The 25,311-nt window shown below is 37.2% G+C and overlaps 1 protein-coding gene across 18 annotated transcripts in view; it reads right to left on the bottom strand.

Moving 5' to 3' along the window:
* Window positions 1–25,311, bottom strand: part of Pcca (propionyl-CoA carboxylase subunit alpha) — a 399,147-nt gene that overhangs the window by 60,553 nt on the left and 313,283 nt on the right. For 15 of the 18 annotated variants that reach the window (XR_015443859.1, XM_087193202.1, XM_021239371.2 and 12 more), the window contains 2 exons: window positions 25,154–25,252; window positions 5,972–6,025 (listed from right to left, as the gene is read on the bottom strand). Coding sequence is in view for 16 of the 18 variants with exons in the window: in XM_087193202.1 (XP_087049328.1) it covers window positions 5,972–6,025; window positions 25,154–25,252 (153 nt within the window). In the remaining 2 variants the exon portion in view is untranslated. The remainder of the gene's footprint in view (window positions 1–5,971; window positions 6,026–25,153; window positions 25,253–25,311) is intronic. The other 3 variants (XR_002387412.2, XM_021239373.2, XM_087193200.1) reach the window with 1 other exon arrangement.

Here is a 25,311-nt window from a genome sequence, read left to right as displayed (position 1 = left end):
GTTATAGATTGTATGTGAAACCCTGCTCCCTAAATTTCAACACTGATCCCCAATATTTGGAGATGGAGCCTTTAGGAAGTGATGGGCTTAAATGATGTCACAAGTGTGGTACCCCATATGGGATTCATGCCTTCAGCAGAAGAGAAAGAGAAGCTGGATGTGGCACACCTGTATCCCAGCATTCTGGAAGACTGAGGCAGGAGGATGGCAAGGTCAAGCCCAGCCTGGGTAACTCAGTGATTTAGAAAGAGCCTGTCTCAAAATAAAATATAAGAAGGTCTGGGGATATAGCTCAGAACAAAAGCCCTGGGTTCAATCCCCAGTACTACCCCCACCCCACTCCACACACACACTAAAGGAGGATGAGGAAGAGAGACCAGAGTAAGTGTCCAACTCCCATCCCATGTGAAGACATAGCAAGAAGATGGTCATCCACAAGCCAGTAGGAGAGCCCTCACCAGGAAATGAATCTGCTGGCTCCTTGCTCTTGGACTTCAGCTTCCAGAACCATGTTGTTTAAGCCTCCTAGTCCATGGTACTTGATTATGGCAGCCCAAACTGACTTACACAGGTGCACTTAGCAGTTACTACAAATGTCTCTGTGGATTATTTAGTCAAGCAATATGTTTTTAAGGCAGTCTGATGGTTGACAACTTAACTTTAAACAAAACGAAACAAAACACCCAAGGTCCTACCAGTAACCAGCACAGAATAGTTCTTTTGGTACACAGTGTTGGGGATCACACTCACTGGAAATCAGGCACACTCATCACCAGTATTTCAGCTCATCTGAGAATGAGAAGGCAACTCTAGTTATCTGGGTGATGTTAACAGGCAAGGAAATACTGTGGAGAATAAAGGTCAGTGCTCAAAGGAGGTATGAGCAAAATACAGACCTAAAAGGTAATGGTCTGTTGCTAAAATATATTTTTAGGTAAATTGCTGAGTCATTTCTTAACTTTTCATATATATATCAAACACACTTTCATGTCTATGTGAAGTATGCACTGGGCAGGAGAATCATCTAAGAAATCATGTCCACCAGAACTTCGTAAATGTGACCTTATTTGGAAATAGGGACTTTGAGGCTGTAAGTAGGATGAGGTTTTATTGGATGAGGGTGAGCCCTAAATGTGATAAGTCTTTCAATTCACACGAATGAATGCACAGACACTGAGAGAAAAGGAAATTGGAATGACATGGCTACAAGCCAAGGAACACCAGGGACCGCCGGCAACTACCAGAGAAGCCAGAGACAGGCATAGACTGATCCTCCCCGAGAGCCTCTCAACAAAACCAGCTCACCTACACTTTGATTTTAGACTTCTGTCCCCTAGAACCGTGAGAGAATAAATTTCTGCTTTTGGGGGGGGGGGGCTACCAAGGATCAAACTCAGGTCCTTGCAGTTGTGAGGCAGGTGGCGGCACCACTGAGCTAAATCCCCGGCTCCCTGTTTCTGCTGTTTTAATCTACCTACTGTGTGGTAATTTGATGCAACAACCCCAGGAAACTAATACAGAGTCCCATTACCTACACTTTGGGAGTGGGAGAGTAAAGAAATTGATAGACACTAAGGGTTAAAATGTGGTGGATCCTCTGAACACACACACATACACACACATAACACACACACACAAATCTCAAATATATTCCTGTTTGGGTCAAATTTGGCACAAATTTGATATCTGAATGCCCCATCCCATTAATTTGGAAGATCCTGCCTTCATTATACAAAAAACATGACCTAACAATTTTTAAGTACAGTTCAAGCAGTGTAACAGAAAGGAGATCTTGTATGTAGACTTGAAAGTCATGAGCCAAAGGCTTTAGGCTTTAGAACAGATCTTCTGAATCTCATATCTATACCTTTTATATGAATCTGAAATCTACATAAGGGGTATGAGGCTCAAGAAACAGACAATGGTCTTTGTGTTCGGAGGTTGTATATTTAGGTAAGCTCCAAAACTCAGTCCATTGGAGGGTCAGGTTGGCAGCGCTCAGTACCACTCTTCACCCAGGGACAAGTGACAACAGAGGCTCATCATGTGATGCCCAGCTCCTAAGGGGGACACAAAGGGATCTAGAGAGCTCACCTCTGGCTCTTCCCCATCTCACTTCTTGTGAGTGAGAGACTGAGTATCCTTCCCTCTGGAGGACATCTGCACACTGGGACAAAGGGCAGGCACAATGACTGCCTGTGATAAAGACTCTGGGTCCCCACGCTCAAAGTTGCTCTGTTATAACCATGGTAGGCGCTGCCCTCATTTTCCCCTCTCTGAAGCACTCTGGGGGAAACTATAGGGAAATGGTACAAAAACGATGCTCAATGTAACCAACTGCACGATGCCTCTGACCCTGGAGTCTCATGTCTTCCAGCAGTAGCCACAAAACTGTAGCAGTCTGATTTGTCATCTTGCAAGAAGAGTAAGTCTCAGACATTTTGTAGTTCTTGAGAATCGCTGTGAACTGGAGCTCAGAGTCAGAACTAGTCATATGGTCCCACCCTCACTCTTCCTGCCTTGTTAGCAAAAGTCCAAGTACCATCTAAATGGACTAAATTCATATAGTTATGCAGCCTTCACCCATGGGTGGTATCAGGACACATGTACCCATGTACAGAAACACAGTAATACTATAAGTGATAGCAAAACAACAACAACAACAAAATAAAAACAAAAACAAAATCACAACAAAAAAAATCCAGAAACTGCCCAATCACTCACCAATAGCAGACCAGTTTATCAACACAACAACATGCTATGTAGCTGCAAGCATAAACAAATTATAGCTACATGCAATGCAGGGAGTCTTACAAACAGTGCAGGACGAAATAAGTCATAGATGATTATAGAACATAATTCTATATATATCAAATTTAAAAGCAAGCAAAACTAAACCATGTATTATTTAGGGATGCAAATATGTGGAAAAATATAAAGAGAAAGGAAGACATGATAAATACAAAACTAGGAAGGAGCCGGGGATTTAGCTCAGTGGTTCTGCTACCTGCCTCGCAAGTGCAAGGTCCCGAGTTTGATCCCTGGTACCAAAAAAAAAAAAAAAAAAAAAAAACTAGGAAGAAGTTTTCCATGGGACATGGGGGGGAGGAGAAAAGGTGACAGGATTTGGAAGAAGCACACAGCAAAACTCTATAATAAATATACAGGTATTTGTTTATTATTATTCTTTAAAACTTATAAATGACCTTTTAAATGTACCTGCGCAATTATATAAGGTATATTTATAATACTTTGTGTAATATTTATATTATATATACTATAATCTAGTTTTCAAAAAGCAATGAGATGGGGATTTAGCTCAGTGGTTCCGCCACCTGCCTTGAAGGCACAAGGACCCGAGTTCAATCCCCGGTACCAAAAAAAAAAAAAAAAAAAGCAATAAGATTTACTGGAAATAAAGAGTAAAATTTAGAAGATAAAGAGGAAGTAGGGAGATCTTTTTCAAATGAACTGGGGAACAAGAGATGAAGGGGGAGGGAAGGAAAGATAGAGGATGAAAAACAAAAAAAGAATTAAGATGTATTATGTACATGTACCAACTCCCCACGATAATTATAATCACTATATACTGCAATTGTGTACTTAAATAAATTTTTAAAATAAAAACTACTTTTTAAAAACCCTAAACTGGTACTTTTTAAAGTTCAGAGTGATTAAATAATGAGTGAGATGTGTGTGTGTGTGTGTGTGTGTGTGTGTGTGTTGTGTGTCTGTTTGCTGGGGATTGAACTCAGGGATCACTGTGCTACATCTTCAGCCCAGTCTTTTTTATTATTTTATTTCAAGACAGGGTCTCACTACTGTGGGCTAGAAGTTGAGTTTCTTCTGCCTCAGCCTCCTACATAGCTGGAATCACAAGTGCGTACTACCATGTCCAGCGAACTAAATTATTTTTAAATCTGTACGTTCTCTAAGTTGAAATACTAACATTATTTTTGAAACTTGATGATAAAAAAGTATTTCTCTTAGTTTAAAATTAAACTCTTCTTTGAACACTGAAGGTTAAGTTTAACAATATTCAGAAGAACCCCGTCTTGATCAGACAATTCTATAAGAATTCTCACAAAGACAAATGCATAGTTTGTAGGCACCATCTTTACATGTGACACGCTGCTGCTGTCCCTGGCCTGTGTCCTGGAGAGTATGTCTGCTTTAGATTCTTCCACTGAAGTGGCACAGGCAAGCTAGATATTAATCTGTATCACTGTAACAGTCCAACTATCTTCCAACCACTTTCCCTCTTCTACAACGATCCATTATTGCTAATAATACACACAGAAAAATCAAATGTAACAAATGGGCCACCCAAAACCCTGTGTTGTGGAATTTTAGGGTAATTAGAAATTAATCTGGAAATTGTGCTAGAAATTGGCATTCATTCTCTTTTTAGGCATCATTAGCAAACAATCTGTCTTTTAGCAGGACCAGAGGGTAATGGCAGATACATGGAATTCTTTTCCATTTTTTTCAGGTGTCTTTTTGTTTGAGACAGGATCTTACATTTAAATAAATGGACTGTGAGTGAGGCAGATCATATTCCACAACGTAGGTAGGCCTTATCCAATCAGCTAAGGCCTTAATGGAAAACAAGTTGACCAGTGAGGAGAACAAGGAAGAATTCAGTCAGAAGACTGCCTCCGAACTTGAACTGAAACTTTTCAAGTCTCTAGCCTACTGGCCTACCTTGAAGATCTGAGATTTGTCAATCCTCCATAACTGCATGAGCCAATTCCTCAAAATTAATCCACATTTACAGTACATTGATTTGTACACATGCATACTCTATTGGGTCTACGTCCTCTGGAAAACTCTAATACAACTTCCTATGACATGAATTTCAACAATATCTAAAACTTCTGTTTACAATGAGCATGTATTACTTTATTAATCAGAAAAACAAGAATAACCATAGCCTTAAGCTTGATATCTAAACTTTAGGTTACAATGGTCAAGTGACTATACATACACTACTATACATATAGCTTATATACATAAGCCATACATATGTCTCTATAAATATATGTGATAAAACACTGAGCAAACATTTTTCATTAATATCCTTCTTACTTCAATGGCTATAAAATTGTTATATTTTTATCCAAGCCACAGGCCTCTGATAGTCTCAATAAACCATCAGAAACACCCAAAATGAATCCATTTTGAACAATGTATCCCACACAAAGAGACATCTCACATATTATAAATAATACTTAGTAAATGAATACATGGAGAAATATTCAAGACAACAGCAACAGACAAAAATTAAAACTAAAATGTGCCTTTTACATAAATTATTTTGAAAACTAACTTCATAGCAATAGCTAGTCACATAAACGTCTTTTCAACAGTTAATAATTTAGAAAATCATAACTAATACTAGTGAGAATATAAAGGATCCTAATATAAGATGTGTAGTGTTCTAAAAAGATATGAAATAACTGGCAACATATGTAATAAGCCATAAAATTATTCATAGCTTTGAGTCTATTTAGAAGGAAATATATTTTGTGCATTTAAAACATCTTACACATATTGAAAATAATTCAAAATGTCAAAAAAATAAAACACGTGTAATTGTTCACTGGAATATCACTAGTAATGGCAAAAAAGTAGAAGTAACTTAAATACTTAACAGTCAGAAATCAAGGATAAATAAAATGTCATATCTACCTATTAGAATTTAACTATAGCTCCATTAATATTATATTTATAAATATTTTATAGCAATATATAAAATAATTAATAGGATTTAGGTGAAAAAATTAAGATACAAAATGATGATTCAATTTCATTAGACCTAACACAGAAAGCTAGAAAGAAAATACAAAAAAATTAAGCTCAGTGTTTTCAAATGCATCTTTATACAATATGGAACACATGGGTTTTTACTAGCTAAACATTTCTTTTCTCTGCCAATTAAGAGGATATACAAATTATTCTTTGTACTTACCACTGTACCAAGAAACTGAATGCTCATATTTCCACCTGCTTCTCGAGAAAGACACTAAAAAAAAAAAAAGTATAAAATGAGTATGTGTCCACACAAAACCTGGGCCTTGCAGCCAAAACTCCAAAAGGACATCAACTGATGAATGATAAAATACATATCTGGCCACAAAAAGGAATGAAGTACCAATACTTTACAATAGAGTCAGTCCCAGAGCAATGTGTATTGCATGGTTCCATTTATAAGGACCATCTGGAACAAGTCATTCCACAGAGACAAAGTAAACTGTGCCCTCAGGGAGGAGTGCTGGGAGGAAATGAGGAATAACTGCTAACTGGGGTGCAGTTTATTTTAGGGTGTGTGAAAATGTTATAAAATTGACATGATTGCTGATTATTGTCTACTCTGTGAACAGAATAAAAACCACTGAGGGCTTGAGATTTAGCTCAGTGGTTCCGCCACCTGCCTTGCAAGTGTTTGCAAGGTCCCGAGTTTGAGCCCCAGTACCAAAAAAACCCCCAAAAACAAACCACTGAATTGTAACTTTAAATACGTGAATAATGTGATATATGAATTAGAACTTATTTTAAAAGATATCAGCATTTGTTTAAAATAGCAATGAGAAACACCTCAATTCTTTTGTGTCCAGAGAATAGTGGAAAAAAAGAATTTGCTTCTATGTCATGTATTTATCTATAAATCAAGTATGTTCAAAACAAATGCAACAGTACTACTTATGCACATCTTACTTGTTTGAACTTTAGGTAAAAGTCAATAATGCTGCTAAAAAATGGAGGACTAAATAGTACACTGGAAGTAAATTATATTTTTTTCAGGGCATTCTCACCTGTAAAACTGCTCTATTTAATCTTAACCTGTTCCTCAAAAATCTTCCTTTTCCGTGCTAATCAGAGAAGCCCAGTGGCTCAAAAGACAATACACATAAATGGAGCAGCTCTCACTAAGTAACTTAGTTTTTTACATTCCCAGCTGCAGTCCTGGAAGGAGAACATTGGCTTTCACTCAATTGCATCCCATCAACGATTACAAATGTTTCCTAACTGTATTCCTTTCCATTAGTAGAGGTTTACCAACCAATTTCAGTCTCCAAGATCCCTCAGCAATGGAAGCCAGAGGGACTCTATAGTTCAAGCTGAGCCCTTGGTCCCTTGACTGAGGGAGGTTAGAGCAGTAATGAAAAAAGTGGTTTAATGCAAAACGGTCCTGCTATCTGTAAATATTTCAAAGTGACTTGACACAAGGGTGATCTAACTGCACAAGGCAGTGTGGTGTAGAATAGAAAATTCGAAATCTGTACATCATCATTTTGGCCCATTAATTTCACTTGTAAGAATTTATACTAAAAATATTATGGGTAGGCAGAAAAACGGAGCTATAAAAATGTCACCACAGTGTCATTAAAAGAACTGAAAAATGCTAAGCAATCCAAAAAACAATCGAAAGTAGTTGTTCACCTAAATTATGGTATATCTAGGGTGCTTTTTAAACATTTTAGACACAAACAATGTTCATACAGATTGAGTATCCCTTATATAAAATCCTTGGCACCAGAAGTATTTCAGATTTCAGAGGTCTTTTTTATATTTTAGAGTATTGTCATGGATTATGCTGTTTGAGCATGGCCAATGTGAAAATCCAAGACACCTCCCCCCCAAAAATTTAGGATTAGTTTGAATTTCAGATTTTTGGAATAGGGATGCTCAACCTGTAATATGTTTCTTTTAAGTATTTTATTTTTATTAGTACATCATGAGTACATTATGTATAGTCAGTACAGGTACATAATATACTTAATTCTTTTTACTTCCCCTTCTGATCCCCTCCCAAACCTGTAGTACATTTCTAAGTACAAAAAGAAAGAAAACAGTATGTTCAAAATGTTTTGTAAAGACATTCTGTATGTTACAGAAAAGCTCTAAATATATATATATATTTTTTTTTTTTTTTTTTGTACTGGGGATCGAACTCGGGACCTTGTGCTTGCAAGGCAGGTGGCGGAACCACTGAACTAAATCCCTGGCCCTGAGTGAGAAATATTAGTTGGCCTTTTTTTTTATGCATATCTGTTTTTCCTATTCTTTAATATGTACATGTATAACTTAGTAAAGGCGAGAAGAGAGAAACAATACAGACTGGAATAAAATAAGATTCTTTTCTTTACTATGCTAAGGGAGGTTCAATGATGAATTGAACTTTGAGGGAGCTGGGGTGTAGCTCAGGAGGGAGCGTGCTTGCCTAGCATGCATGGGGCCCAGCATCACAGAAAGAAAAGAATTGAGTGTTCAGTCCGGCGTCTGCCACTGCAGCCAACCATTTACCCACCTATGGACTACTATATTGAACATTGCTAACTACACTAAGAACCACCTTCCAGGAGACTAACAGAAAGCAGAATTATAAAATATATAACTATAATTCAATATGATAAATCCATACTATAAAATGTACAAAGTGCCAGGTGGGCTTGGTGGCACATGCCTGTAATCCAGCTACTCTGGAGTCTGGGGCAGGAGTAGGCCAGCATGGGCAACTTCGTAGGACACTGTCTGAAAAAATAAGAGCTTGTATGTAGCCCCATGTGAAAGCTCTGGGGAAAAAAATGTACAATGTATCATGGGATAAGAGGAAAAACCAACTAATGCCAGGAAAGGTTAAAGAGGACTTATGAATAAACATAAAAATTAGGCATTAAAAATGAACGGGAGGGTCGGGGATTTAGCTCAGCGGTGCTGCTGCCTGCCTCGCAAGTGCAAGGTCCTGAGTACGATACCTGGACTCAAAAAAAAAAGAACAGGATACAGCCATTAAGGAACACATTATAGAGGATTCTCAAACAATTAAAAACAGAACTTCCATACGAGCCAGTAATCCTGCTACTGGGTATTAACCCAAAAAAAATGAAATTGGTGTGTTGAAGAGATATCTGTACACCCCATGTTCACTGAAGCACTATTCATGACAACTAGGACACAGAACTGATCTAAGTATTCATCAATGGATGAATAAAGAAAATCATTATACACTCAACATAGTACTATCCAGCTTTAAAAAAGAAGGAAATCCTGTCATCTGTAACAATATAGACAAACTTGGAGGATAGCATGTTAAATGACTGAGGAGCAGAAAGACAAATACTTCATGATCTCACTCACATGTAGAAACTCAAAGAAGCAAGTGAGTAGAATAGTAGAAAGTTAGTAGGGGCTTCCGGGAGGTTGTGGTGGTAGGGGTGATGGTGAGAGTTACTGGGCAAAGGGTACAAAATTTCAGTTAGAGTGAGGTCAAGCACCCATTTTATAATATGGTGACTACAGTTAATGATATTATTGAGTATTGCTAAGAGAGTAGACTTTAAGTGCTTTTACCACAAACATTCATGCATACAAAGTATGTGAAGTAACACTTGTCTTAATTAGCTTGATTTAGCCATTCCATAATGTATGTATTTGAAAACAATATTTTATAACTGCTAAAAATATAGAATTTTCATCAATTAAAAAAATAAATGAAGGTGGGGCACAGTGGCACATCTATAACTCCAGCACCTTAGAGGCCAAGGCACAAGAAAGGCAAATTCAAGGTCAGCCTGGACTATATAGCAAAAATAAGCCAAAAAAGACAAAAAAATAACTAAACTATCAGGAATTGTGTAAATGCGAAACTCTGGGACACTTTATGCAAACTTCACATTAAGAGTAAACACAGTGAGTTTAAGGAAAGGTGTGCAGTTCAGTGTAGCCAAAGACCGAGTGGGATGAAGGATGAAAATGGCAAGGAAGAAACTGGGAAGGACTTACAGGCCAGGTGAGGTCCTGTACAGGAGGGTTGGTACTTCACATAGTTCTTCTACTTAAGAACTGGAATATGACAGCTCTATGTTTTAGAAAGATTTATTGTCTGTGGTAAGGTTGAAAATACTATAGGAATAGAGAATGACCAGGGTAGGAGACCAAGTAAAATGTCACCACAGCATTCAGGTAAAAGACCTGACAGGTAAGCAGACACCACAGCAAAACTATGTTTTATTTAGAATTTGAAAAACACATAAACCTGAAAATGGCATTAATTTGGTTTCACAGATTAGGGAATGAAAGCCCAGGAATATAAAAAATAACTTGCCCACACTGTAGATGGAAAGCAAGAAGCACAACTCCAGTGTCCTAACTGCAGGATGTGACATCTCTATACCTTACAGTCACCAATTAGATGGCGAATTCTTTAAGAAGCATTTCTTGTACTTTCTCCTTAGTGCCAATAACATACAAGTCAGTGCTGCAGGAATGGGAACATAAAGTCAATCTTCACCAAGAATTCTTTCATTTTTCTATACTACGAAAGTTAAGAGTAAGCTACATATCTCTCACGCATCGATTCTCTAACAGTAGACATTTTGGCTGGGGCAAATAAGAGGTGCAGGCATACCTTTCAAATTAGGGAAAGGAGTGGTACAAAACAATTTAGACTGTAGATAGGTGATTCATAAACATGCTAATATCTATACTGCTGAATTTTAAGAGTAGTGAGGAAAAGCCTAAAGAATCCCTATGACTACCAGAAAAGAACTTTTCACAGAAGTAGTCAAATTTGCCTTCTTTACTACCCTGTGTCAGAAAGAAGAGCCACAGGGCACAGCCATATTTACTAATATAGCTCAGGGAATTAACTCTGTAATACAGCAACACATGCAATCTTAGCTATTGATCATAATGATAAAACCTATGCTTTAAAAGTGGGGTTCCCAGGTTCTGGGAAGTGGCAGTGGTGGCACAGTTTCCAAATCCATGGTGAGCCTCGAATAAAAAGAAAGAACTAGAAGAACAAAAACAAAAACCCACAGATGCTATCTAGACTGTGGCAGCTACTCTAATGAAGTCCAAAACATAAACGCATGGGAACAACTCTACAATGACTACAAGGCCTATGCAGGAGAAAGCATGTGAGTGCACCAGGGCACTGAGTGGGGCTGCGAATCTCAAATAGCCAATGAGATAGATGCACACTGGATTTGAGTGAGGGCCCATCTCAGGATAGTAACTGAAACTAGGTAAGGTCTGATAAATCCAGTCTCAGAGGGACACATGGGTTTGTAGTAAGGTCCTAGGAGCAGTGTAGGAGCAGACTGAGCCCTCTGGGCTCTCAGCAACTCACCAAAATTCCCTTCCAAATGCCAGAGTCCCACAGTGGAAACTTCAAAAGCATTGGTAAGGGAACCCAAATTGAAAAAGTCAGGGGCAACAGACAGACTAGATCAGTGATGGCGAACCTACAGCACATATGTCATTTTGTTTCTCTTTTAAGACGAAAGGTGTTAATGTATGAGTCCTTTTTTTCTAAACTAAAATCTCAATATTCAGGTTTAATTACAGTTTTGGCACTCTGTGATAAATACATAAGTAGATTTTGGGTTGCAGTTTGGGCACTTGTCTTTTTTTTTTGGTACCGGGGATCGAACCCAGGTCCTTGTGCTTGCGCAGCAGGCAGCAAAACCACTGAGCTAAATCCCCAGCCCCCAAACAAAATCCTTAATTTGCCTTCCCAAACCTGCTCTCTTCTAGGCTTCCATGTGTAAAGTAAATACAACCATCATTCATTTGATTTCTCACCCTAGTGAACTTCCTTCACATCCAGTATCTACTACATCTGCCATTTTTCTGCTCCATCTAAAATATGAGCCATTTTCTACCAATTATCCTATCTTACAGTCTTCATTTGGCTTCTTAGTATTAAAATCATATATGTACTTGTATGTTTCGTGTCTCAGTCTTGTTTTCTGCTCTATCTGCAGCATCTCAAGCACTTGCTAGGCCACAGCAGGTGCTTGCATCCACAAAAAGTGCTAAACTCACTATCCTCAAGTTTCCTTCTCTGTCTATCTGTAATAGACTCTTCCCAGGCACTGAAAATAAGTTTGTAATATGTAGAATGGAAATAGTTTTAAAACCTTACATTTTTCACATTAAAAACAAAATTAGGGCCGGGGATTTAGCTCAGTGGTTCCACCACCTGCCTCGCAAGCTAAGAACCCGAGTTCGATCCCCGGTACCCAAAAAAAAAAAATTCATATGAAATTAAAAGGGTACTCACTTGAAAAAACAAAAAACATTCACAAAACAATAAATCAAATGTTCCAAAAATATCTAAGATAATAAAATCAGAGTTTCCCCTTTAAAAGTAATGTCAAGAAACATTAAAAGGAAGAAATAGTGGTCATTTTCTTTTTTCCCTCTCTGATTTCCAACTTGATAATATTCTTTAAAGGCCATTACTATGGGATTTGTCTTATTGGTCTCCAGTGCAGCTGCTAGTATTATTTTCCACATTTACAACAATCAGTATTTATACCATTCAAAATTCTCTTCCTCTAGCAGTCACTAAAACATAATTTTCTAGTTAACAGATAGTGGAGGAGAAAAAAGTGTGTATGTGTGGAGGAGGAGAAACTAAAATTGAAAAAGATGCTTCCCATTATGTTAAATTTTACCAGCACTCCAAATCATAAAACATGCTGCTGGAGGTCGAGACAACAGCAAAGCTCCCAGGATACAGTCCAAAAGCAAGTAGACTTGCATCAAAATTAATATTTTAAATTACAGTTATAAATACATCCCAACTGTTAAATTGTGATTAAATTTTTTGAAGTATAGTGAAAGGAGTTATTTCTGTCCTACTAGTCAGCTTGTTTCTAAGATGTATAACCGTAATTGATATTTTCAGGAAAGTGAAAAGGAGATGGTTAATAATTACTTTCATTCCTACTTCTTTAGAAAAAAATACTAACCTCTACTTATTCTAAGTTATATATTTATATATCCTACACAACCTAAATAGATGGTTTCATATTACATTCGATGATTCTAGAGAAATCACACACATATAGCACAAAATAATAACTAATTATTTCTAAAAGGCGGGGAACCACCTTAAAAACATAGAGAACATTGATTTTAGGACTAAAAACATACACCGACTATCTCCAAATCCAGTGTCTGTGTGTGTGCGTGTGTGTGTGAGTGTGTGTGTGTGTGTGTGTGTATGATGACCATGTGTGTGAATGTACTGGCAAGAAGTGAAAATGCAAGCTTCATTTAAATTTCTAATTAGAATATTAACTGTAAAATAATAATAATAAAATAAAATATTAACTGTAAGGGCTAGGGGTAGCTCAGTGGTTGACTGAGTGCTTAGCCTGTGTGAAGGACCTGGGTTCAATCTCTAGCACCTCCCCCAAAAAGGCATTAATACTCAGTTATTAGGATTAAAATTAAAGTTTATTTTTAGGCACTGAAGGAGCTATTTTAATCTAAAATACTGAAAAAACCAACCTATTTCTAATTTTCTATTTTCAGTGAAAATGAAAATCAATAATTCATTTTCTTCAACAACAGAAAGCTAACATTAAGTTTCAAAAATCTACTCAAATCTGTGTACAAGCATTTGTAAATTTAGAGTTTACTCAATCTGTAAATACAATAACTTTTCTTCTACCATATTCATGTGTGTGGGCAACATTCTACATTGCTTAGGCACACTCAGCATTTTAAGTTATCATGTTATATCATCTATTTAATACTCCAATAATTTACAAGTAATCCATTTAATCTGGTATTCTGCAGTAAATAGCATGAGATTCATGTGACACTATTCCAAATTTGTCTGCTTTAACATAGAAAATTAGTTCCACTTAGTTGAGTATCAATGACCTATTCAACAGAGAGTGTAGTATGCTGCAGTCAGCTGTGTACCATTATTTATAATAAATTTATCTTCTCTTGAAAATATTTAAGCAAGAATATGAGAAAGGAAAAGGAAAAAAAGCGTTCAAAGGTACACTGTGAATAGCTCCACATCAGACAAATGAGGAAATTGTTAGACCTTAGCAGGAACTCCAGATATTTCCAAAAGTATTTAGCTAGTCTTCAGGCCTGAAGACAACCTGCTGTGAGCAGGTGGATAGAAGAAATCATGCCACACAAAGAAACAGGCCAGCAGCAGTTAGTGGGCTCTGCTTGCAAATGTTCCCACAACGTGACTATGCAGAATGAAAATGTAGTCTGCAAAATGCTCACAAGAAACAATATATTAAATCCCACCAGAAAAGTTACATTGTAAGAAATGGAAAACTATCTGCTGTTCAAAGTAAAATTGAAGAGCCTCTTTCAAGGTTAAAAAAGAAATTCCTTTTGATCTCCAGTACCGGAAAAAAAAAAAATTAAAAAAAAAAAAAGAAATTACTTCACAGGACTAGAGCTGAGCTATAGTAATAGTAATAATGAAAAGTTCTATTAAACCTGCCTGTTCCTCACTACAAGAAAACAGAGTGAGCTCCACACATGGTACCAACAAATCTCTTTTTTTAAAAATCACTTTAATTACATACTACTGGCAGAAAATTATTTCACTTTTTAAAAATAGCTCTGAAATTAGTTCACTTTAAAAAAAATAGCTCAAATTTTTAAGTTTCTAAATTAAAATTAGTAAAGTTTGTTAATTAGATGATAAATGCATCTTCTGTTTGATAAATTCATCTGTTTAAAAATGATATCAATGCCAGGGATTTAGTTCAGTGGTTCCACCACCTGCCTCGCAAGTGCAAGAACCTGAGTTCGATCCCCGGTACAAAAATAAAAAAATAAAAAATAAAAAATAAATAAAAATGAAATCAAGCTGGAGATTTGGCTCAGTGGTGCAGCCACTTGCCTCACAAGCACAAGGTCCCAAGTTCAATCCCCAGTACCAAAAAAAAAAAAAAAAAAAAAAAAGAATGAAATCAATTTATTTGGGTATTATTCCTCAATTCACTAATTTCATGAATCCAACCCATTCTTAAATGATAAATATAAAAACTGTGATGACATTTGGGAGGCTACTTTAAAAAATCATTATGCTTTTTCCACCTAAAATACTCTCTCATTTACCAAAGCCACTTCTAGTTTGTGAGTTGTTTAAACAGAAACCACACCAGCAAGCTGTGGCTACTGGGAACTGAAATATGACTAGTGTGATTGGGGAATTAAACTCTGTTTTAATTTCAGTGAATGTTTGTTTGCTTAGCGGTACTGAGGAGGGAATCTGGGGCCTTTGCACTATAGCCCCAGCCCCCTCCCTCTCTTTTTCAAAAAAAATTTTTGGCGACAAGGTCTCATTATATTGCCCAGGCTGAGATTGAACTTGCAATCCTCCAGTCTCAGCCTCCTAGAGTTCTGGGATTACACCATGTGCCACCCCATCTGGCTTTACCTTAAATACTGAAGCAAAGTAATAAATTTTTCTATTAAACACAACTTCATTGCTTTAGTAGGACTGCATTCCATTAAGTGTTCCATTGTCTAAGACATTGTTGTATTGTCAAGTGTGGTGACACACATCTATAATCCCACCTACTCAGCAGGTTGAGATACGGGAACAGTCAAATTTAAGACCAGCCTAGGCAATTTAGCAAGGCTGTGTCCCAAAATGTAACTAACTAAATAAACAAAATAAAAAATTTGCAGTGCTGCTGATCAAATCCAGAGCCTCATGCTTGCTAAGCAATTTCTCTGCCACTGAGCTATACTACCAGCCCCAAACAAAATGTGAGATGCCCTGGGTTCATCCCCAGTACTGTTAAAAAGAAGGAAGGAGGGAGGGAAAGAAGAAAGAAGGGAAAGAAGGAAGAAAGGAAGGGGGGTAAGAAGGGAAGAGGAAGGAAGGAGGGAGGAAAGGAAGGAAGGAAAAGGAAGAAAAGAGATACTATTGCACTATGCCAGTCTTCTGTTTTTTCTGGTATTGCATTTTTTTACATTGTTCGTGGTGAAACAACACCACAACACCATTCTGTTTTAGGTTAAACAGAATCTATTAGTAAAGTTAATTTTATTTGTCTCTTTAAAACACTAATAAAAAAATAAATAAAACACAAGGAAATTGGCAGTTGTACATATGGGTCATTTATCTATTAGAAAAAGTCATTTTATTCACCAATGTTTAATAAGGTAATTTGGAAATATGAATATATCTTTCCACAAAAGAAACATGACAAGTGATTATTAGACTCTCAGACCATTAAAACATACTTAAGGAACATCATTACTGACACCCTCTACAACTGGCAAAAACACAACACAAAAGCAAATAACATGAAATAACTATTATTTTATCTTCTATGAATGACGGTATTTGCAGAAATATTGGCTTAATTATTAGATCAAGTAATAGAAAAATTAAAACAATTAACAAGGACCTTTATGTTCAAGAGTTGTCAATGTTTATGTCCTTTGTTCTTTATTATAAATTATTTCATTTCAAACTCTATGACCTCTCCCTTCTCTCCCCAGCCCTCCTCTTCCTCTTTTCAGATATATCACTGGCTGTACACTGGTGGTTATCAGCATCAATTAGAGGTTTTTCCAAGTACATAGTTTTCCTTAAGTCAGAAGAAAAAAACCAACTTAAAGCAGAAGGTGGGTATAGTGAAGCTAACTTCACTGTGTGAAGAATAATGAGTGATGCCAGGTGATAGCAGAAACGCGCACAATCTCTGAGGAACAGGAAGTAGAACAGGGGACGGTAGACCCTCTTCCATAGCTATGGACAGCTTAGGGCCACCTCTCAGTAGGTGGTACTATTGGCCTAAAACAGCTCAGGTGCTGCCTGAAGCAAATGGAGCCAAATGGTTGCTGGATAATCAAAGAACATCTGTGGGCAGGTCCTCAGGAGCCCTCCTGCTTGTCTTTGTTCTCATAGAAACTATGGAGATTTTGAATCCACAGCACTCTAATAACCAATATGACGACTGTCCCAATGTTGGAAGGTCCAGAACTAAACACAACTGATAAACCACCCAAGACAGGTATTTTAGGAACATGGCTTAATTTGATGCAGGCTTACAAGAAATAAGGCCTAAGTCTTAAAATGAAGATAAAAACAAGACAGATTTCTAAAATTACAAAATGTAAGATAACTACCTATCCATCCATTCAGCTACCCATCCAGTTACCGAACTTTTACAAATGCTAAGAACTCAGCAAGACAATAGGGATTCAGAGTGAAATCAAAGCAATTAATTTATGCCAATTAAAGGAAGCTAGTAATCTATGAAATTCATTATTCAAACGATTATACATGGAAAAACACATTGGTTTTTAAAGAACTGAGTAAGTAATATTAAGTTCATAAGGATTATCACTGAAAACCAGGAGAGTGAAGGGACAGTGTGATCTAACTGGATGAACAGAAAGTCAATTACGAAAGGAAAAGCACATTGCCTCCTCAACTATCCCATTATCTAAAGAAATTAAGTGCTACTTTTCATGTACTCACAGGGATTTAGCAATAAAATGAGTGAGCATCTTAAGAAAGATGCTGCTGGATCCTGTTCTTGGTGACAGAAGAGGAGGAGGAAGAGAAGTGCTTTAAGCAGAGGAGAGCCAGGCTGGGTTACTGTGAGGAACTCTGTTTAAGAAGAACATCTGAAATGGACACAGTGGGCACTCAGGAGGCAAGTGGGAAAGTCTTAGCATGCACTGGGGGTTCTGCAAGGTGAAGAAGTCCCTCAAAACCACAAGAGTGCCCCAGAAGCCACCAGCCAGCTTTGGGGATCTGCCATGTCCAAAAGAATGACTGGAGGGGAGGGGAGAGGGAGGGGATTAAAAAAAGAAAAGAAACAAGCTGTAGTATGTACATGTCCCCATTCCTCAAAATGAGTGTAAACTGCAAACATGCATTAATAAGATTTAAAAAAAAAAAGGACAACCAGACGACATCTGCCCCAATCAACTTAGTTCTTCCCACTGTGTATCTCTCATCTTCATCCTATACTGCAAGTTTTGAGAGAACCCACAGCAGCTCTGAAGAGGAGATAAAAGCAGAAGAAAGCAACTCTCTCCTCTTCCCTAATAAGAATCTCTCATCTAAGGTTGAAAGGGGTTATATAAGGTACCCACAGCAAGCAAATTCCTAGAGACAGAAAACAGAGAGGAGAGGTTCTACTGGTCTTGATATTACAATGAACCAGACTTCCAAACCCATCCTCTCCAAATAGAACAGTGCCTATGTATTACCTGAATACAACAGCACAGACTGAGAACTCTGTGTGGTTTTATGCAGGAGGAGGAAAGAGCAAGTTAAGAGACTGGGTTTGAAAAAACAAAGAAGGTTGCTTCCTACTCACACTGAACAGTGTCTCTCCTCAGTGCTCTTGAGTGGTGTCTGACTAGATCTAAATCCTATTCCACAAGAAACACCACTTTCTACCCATTAGAGTGGACATTAAAAAAAAAAAAGGACAGAAAAACAAGTATTGTTGAAGATGTAGAGCACTTGGAATTCTTGTGCTTTGTGAGGGAAAATATAAAATGATGCGACCACTATAGAAAACAGTATGGAGGTTCCTTAACAAATTAAACAGAATTACCACCTGATCTAGCTGCTCCACTTCTGAGTATTCCTGCAAAAGAACTGAGGGTAGGGAATCCAATGGTTATTTGTACACCAATGTTAATAGCAGCTTTATTCTTTTTAAAGAGTAGTAACAGAACAGAAGCAGAAAAGCAAAATGTGGTATATTCATATAAAGGACGGAAATCCTGTCGCAAGGTACATGATGAGCTTTGAAGTCATTAGGCTAAGTGAAATAAACCAATCACAAATATACAAGTGCTGCATGATTCCATTCATACAGGGCACCCATAGGAGGCCAAATCACAGAGATAGAAAACAGAATGGTGATTACTAAGAGGAAAGGAGGAGGAAGAGGAGGACAGAAGTTATTATTTAATGGGACAGAGTTTCAGTTTGAGAAGAAAAGGTTCTGGAGATGGTTGAATGTGAATATACTTAGTGCCACTGAACTAAATACCTAAAAGTAATCAAAATAATAAATCATATTTCACACACATTTTACCATAATTCTTTAAAAAATCCCACTAAGAGTACAAAATAATGGCAGAGAAAATCTGACAAAAGAGCACTGGATTTAATCTCAGGTTGGCATAGAATTCTGATGAAATTGGTAGATGGTTTGTGGCGTGGTCGATAAAAACAAAGAATATGAGATGCATTTCTTAAAACTTGCCTTAAGGGAATAACTGCATAAGACTGGCAAGCGAGGACTGATAAAAGACTAAAAAAGCAAGATAGTCAAAACAGGGGATTAGTTTTTCTTGAGAAGAATGAATTTTGTTTGTTTGCACTGGATATTGAACCATAGCCTGAGCCATACACTCTGTCACTGAGCAACACCCCCCACGCCCTTTTATTTTGCAAGAGGGTCTCATTACATTGCCCAGGCTGCCCACAAGCCCTTCTTCCCCAGCTTCCTGGGCAGCTGGGATTATGTGTGCACCAAGCCTGGCAGGATTCTGGATTTCTTATGGTAACCATTACACATAAAGAGTACTTCACACACCACCAAGTCTCCATCACCAGTCAACTTTCTTTTTTCTCATTCTGCCAGACCCTTTCTTAAAATCCATTCATGTCGTAAGTAATATGACTGCTTTTCAAAGAATTTTTCGTCAACCTCTCCCTTCATCCCCTTAGTGCTTCCTCTGTCATGAAGACACACTGACCTTCCACAACAGCATTTTGATGGGTGCTCTGCAAAATGTTTCAGGGATATATCTCCACGGTTTATCAAAAAGCACAGTGTAAAAAATTTAACCTCCCATTCACAGTCTAGCTCCTTCAACCTATTTTTCCATGCTTAGTTCCAGTTATTTCCCTACAAGAATGCTTCCCAATGCACCTCTCATTTCATAGACCTACTTGTCCAAGATGTATCTCAAATATCATGTGATAGCATTGGCCCACAACACATACACAGACATACAGACACAGACACACACACACACACACACACACACACACACTCTAAGTGGCTAAGGGGTTTCCTAAAAATAAATGAAAAATGAAAAGAAGCTACTGGCTGAGAGCTTATGAAAGCAAATATGAAACCAGAGTTTAATATTAAGGAAAAACTTGCCTTTCAGTTACAGTTAATTGAGAAACTCATCACGGTGACAGTAAGTCTTCTAAAGAATTTGGGGGGCTAGGAAAGTAAGAGGGGGGCAAACTAGTAAGGGGGACACAAACTTGACTCCAACAGGCAGTGCTGGCATGAATTCTTCTCCATATTTTACCAAGTAAAATAGGATCTCTGACTCACAGCATATACAACATTCAATCACAGGAGATTGAAGATTTTAATGAGAAAGACAATTTCAAAAGGTGTAGGAGAATGTATAGATGCATATCTTTATGAACTTGAGAGTAGAAAAGGATTATTGAAGCAAACACAAAATACATGAACTATCAAGAAAAAGAATAAAAACCCTGACATTAAATCTCTGTTTAAAACTCCCCTTGGATAACTTAAAACAGTAAAAACACAACCTATAAACTGCCAGAAGCTATTTGGAACAAAACTAACACAGCATAAGGACTCATAACATAGAAGAACTTTTATCAATCAATAAGGCAAGTAATTTTTTAAAAAGTGTGGGCAAAAGCCATGAACAAGCATTTTGCAGAAGAGCAAAGCAGGACTGCTAACAAATTTTAAATTACCTGTTGCCATTAACAATCTGGGAAATATACATTCACATGACAAAGATTCTATTTAAATCCATTAATTAGAAAAAAACTTTAGTTTTTCTCTTGGAATACCAAGAGTTCACTAGGATATGAAGTAAAATTATTAAGGGTACAAATTTCTGGGTTTAAATTCTGGTTCTTCGATTTACTAGATGAAAGCCTTGGTCAAGCAATTTCACCTCCACATGCCTCTCCTCTCCTAAATATAAAATGAAGGATAATACTAGTGTACATTTTATCAGGTTGTTGTGAAAATAAAATAAACTAGTAAGTATGAAGTGTTTAGAAAAATCAGAGCCTGACATAGAAAGTACAGAATAAGGTTAGCTCATTATTCGTGCCATTAAAACCATCACCATTACTACTGATGGGCATTTACAATGGTACCTCCACCTGGGGAAAATCATTTGGCACTGAAATGTAAGACTAAGACATTCTACTCCCATATTGCCTGGAGAAACTCTATTTCATGAGGAAACATATTAGAATACTGTTTCATTGGTGCAGCGTTTGTGAAAAGTAACAAAAATAACACAAAAGGCTATATAGAGGACAATAAATGGTTTATGGCACATTGATATGCTGTAATAACATTGCTATAGCTTAGATACTGAATGTTCCCCCAAAATCCATGTGTCAAAGGCTTGTCCCCAGGTTGGTGCTACTGGGAGGTGACAGACCTAGTGCAAGGTTCTTAGGTCACTGGGGCTGCCTTTGAAAGGTGTATGAAACACTGTCTTTCTTCCTCCTCTTCTTTTGCTTCCTGGTGGGAGGTAAGTAGTTCACTCCACCACACACTCCTTTCCATGACCATTACATACTCCCACCAGTGGCCCAAAGCAAAGGGTCTGTAGGTCTGCCAGACCATGGACTAGAACATCCAAAACTGTGAGCCAAAATAAACCTTTTCTCTTGATAATTATCTCCAGTATTTTGTTATAGTGACAGAAAACTAACACAAATATATAGCATGGAAATAAATAAATTGGAACTAAATGCATCAACATGGACCAGTCTCACTAGAGTGGGGAAAGCAACTCAAGGAAGAATACAGTGATATGGGTCTGATTACATAAAGTAGAAAACTGAATAACTGTTCACAGTTTTACTGTGTATGTAAATGTCCCCAATCATAATAGTAGTCACATTAGGGCAATGAGGACTAAGCATTTGATCAAAGAGAAACTGGGAATGTAGTTCAGTGGTAGAGCATTTGCCTAGTATACACAAGGTTCTGAGTTTGATCCCTAGCACTGCAAAATAAACAAACAGGCCAGGGATTTAGCTCAGTGGTTTCGCTGCCTGCTGCGCAAGCGCAAGGACATGAGTTCGATCCCCAGTACCAAAAAAAATAAATAAATAAGATAAAATAAAATAAACAAACAAAAGAGGAACAATACATTACCAATAATATGGGTAATATTTGTTTCTTATGTAGATGGTAACAGATTTTTATACTGGCATTTCTTAGCTTTTATATAGATACAATATATATTATTTTGTGCATGTAAAATTTTTAATGAAAAGTTTCTATGTATGCACAAAAATGCAGGAAAAAAGAGTAACAGTTATTTTTTAAAATCAGTCGAAAAACACCTTAGGTAATATCCATCCCATAGGTCTCAGAATTTACCATAAACAGTGGAGAGAGAAACATAAACACATAATAGCAGTGCATTTTCCTAGCTATTTACTTGGGAACGTTGAGCTAAAACTCAATGCAGCCCAGGAAGACAGGAGTTAGGAACAAGCCTTTGAGATGTGACCATTCTCAGGCACAGGCACAAAAGAAATCAACAAGACTGTACAGCCACGAGTTCTTTCCTCCTGTTGTATTTCCAAATCTCTTTGTCATCCTGACTGCTCTAAGAATAATTTCCTACCTCTATTTCTCTAATACCTGTTAACTTCTCCCTTTGCCTCTAATCTCAACCTCATTCTTCTTCAATACACTCTTCACAATGCACCCCAAACCAACCAGTTCCCTGTAAACTACCATCACTTCCTCACTGAACACTCTTCCACGGATCCCCACTGGCGTAACAACAGAGTCTCCACTATATAATTAGCAAGGCTTTGTATGATCTGGCTTCTACCTGCCTCACCAGCTCATTCCTCTCCATGTCATTCCCTGATTGCACAGGTTTAAGGCAAGGGTTCTCAATTGTGGCCCTTGAGACCAGCAACCTAGGAACCTGTTATAAATCAGGCCAAGCCCACACCTTCTAAATCCAAATAAACTCTATGTGTGGGGTTCAACAATCTTAATTTTAGCGACTCTTCTACTTGACTCTGCAGCACATCAAGTTTGAGGATCACTTCACTGCTTTAAAACCGGAATGAGAGGCAAATAATTATTTGAAGAAGTCTGATAGGGATAGTCAGAAAGCATTAGAGTACAGAAGTAAAACTACACGTTTGGGCCAGGGTATAGCTCAGTGGTAGAGCACTTATCCAGCATTTGCTAGGTCTGAGTTTGATCCCTAGCACTGCAAAAAAAAAAACAAAAAACACCAAAATGCAAGCCCACTCTCTGAGGTCACACTGGCAAGGCTCAATTTGCTCAGCTTCTGCCTAGCTGTGTGATCACAGGACAGTTACTTAGCTTGTATTGGCACAGCGTAGTGCCTAATAGCAGGGATCCTACAGCAAGATTGCTTGGATTTATATTCTGGCTCTACCTCTTATCAGCTGTGTAACCCTGAACAAGTAGTCACTGACATTCTCTGATTCTTAGTGGCCTCATTTATAACAGTATAATAATATCTGTTTCACACAGCTGTGAACATTAAAAGAGTTAATACATGTATTATGCTTCAAACTGTAGCTGATGCACAGTAAGCCGCTATGTGTTATTTATGACTGCTGTAACTGACATTCATTGCACAAGGCCCACATTATATTTTGGAGAGTCAGCACTGAATGTTAATGCCCACAGAAAGTAGAAAAATACATTTGTTCTGATATGGAAAAACTTTCCTCATTTTTTTTAGGTAAATGATTTTTTTCCCACTACATCATTTACCCACATGCACGAGTTTATTTCCTTCCAGTTAGAGACCTTGATCCATCCAGTGACCTTTTCCTAGGAGTTAAGGAGTCTGCCTCCAAGCGGTTATTTATTTCAGGTACATTAATGTTCTTTGTAACAAAGAATTTATCAGACTGAAAACGAGTTACTGAATATTATCCCTGTAGCAGAGAAAATACTGCTGCTGATTATTCTAAATACATATCCAGCTAAAAATTCTCCATGTTAAAATCCCCTCGAGAAAACTATCTCCAAAGTCATGGATAAAGATGCTAAAAGTATCATGAAACCCAAATTTGGACAGGAGGCCTTTGTATCCTTGCCTCTTCACACTAAGTATCACAACACAAGACTGAACTTTGGAATGGGGAATATTCTACTGAACACAAACAAGTGTTAACAAAAGTGTACTTTTTGAAGACACAATAATAAGTGGATGTAAGTGGTGTGAAATTATCTAGTAATAGTTCTTTTAAGGGTCTCAAAGAGTTCTATCTCCTAATTTATAGTTATATAGTTGGAAAGTTAGAAAATGAAATAAAACAGGGATTTAGACTATGGAAGAAAGTACAAGAAAAAAAAATACTATACAGGGACAAGTCACAAATCCCAAGTCAAAATACCAGGCTGAGAACCGAGAGTTCAAAGTTCTTAGAACTATAAATAGAGACAATGTACTAATTGAACTTGGCTTGGAAAGTGTTTGGTCATCCAATACTTACTATGGATTCTGAATTCCCTTCCCAACAGCATCTACTGGAGGTCCATTTGAGTCAGGTACAGATTAGTCTTTATTTGTGATTCTCTTAATTAGCTAAGTTTTAAAAAATAGCTTTCTGTGAAAAATCAACTTAAAGAATAAGCATGTAATAATATAAGGGATTTATGGCTTTTTTATTTACATGTGACAGCCACATTTTCCATGTTTTTTTTTCTTTTGTTTTTGTATTTGTTTTGCTGTTGTTGTTTTACCCTTCTCCCATGTCCCAAACTCTAAACCTCAGTGTGAGGTGAAATGAAGGAATTTTTGTAAAGTCTCTTTTCATTGGTTTCTACTTAAAAACAGAGGTCATCAGTTACAAAGAATATCCAAACGTCTCTGGGTCTTAAGGCCTCTCATCAATGTAAGACATTTTAAACTAGGAGAAAAATAAAGGTTAAAAATTATTTGTTTTTAAAAAGTTATGTGTCGTGGAAAGGCAACCCATCTAGCTCATGTTTCTATTAATCTAATACTACACAACTTCAACTGTATAGCTATGGAAGATAACTGCATGTAAGTCACATTTTACTACTAAAAAGCTGATCTAAAATTGTTTTAAAATAGTTGCAGAACTCATTATTTGTAACAAAATATAGTACAATAACTTTCTGAGATTGCCTGAAAAAAAGAAAATATTAAGTACTCACACTGAGATGTAACTTAAGATCCTCTATAATAAGAAAAAGTGTTTTCAACTATAAAAAGTAGAAGGTGAATGTCTGTAAGTACTGATGATACAGGTATTGATAAGGGTTTTGATCTTGAGGAAGCCTTCTAAGTAAATCATCAGAATCTTTACCTGCACAGTCCTCTGAGTGCCATCAATGTTGACAGACAGTAAGGGCAAAGCCAGGTTCCACGTACTGGTCACATTTAGTTTTGAGCCATCAACGTCCACCTGTTGTGACACCAAATAAGACTGTTACCATGAAGAAAGACAGAAAACTCATCTCAAGT

Source organism: Heterocephalus glaber, unplaced genomic scaffold, assembly GCF_053883595.1.
Source record: "Heterocephalus glaber isolate CG9 unplaced genomic scaffold, H.glaber_assembly_v1.0 deba00001579, whole genome shotgun sequence".
Classification (NCBI taxonomy): Eukaryota; Metazoa; Chordata; class Mammalia; order Rodentia; family Bathyergidae; genus Heterocephalus; species Heterocephalus glaber.
This window is presented reverse-complemented; position numbering and strand designations above follow the sequence as displayed.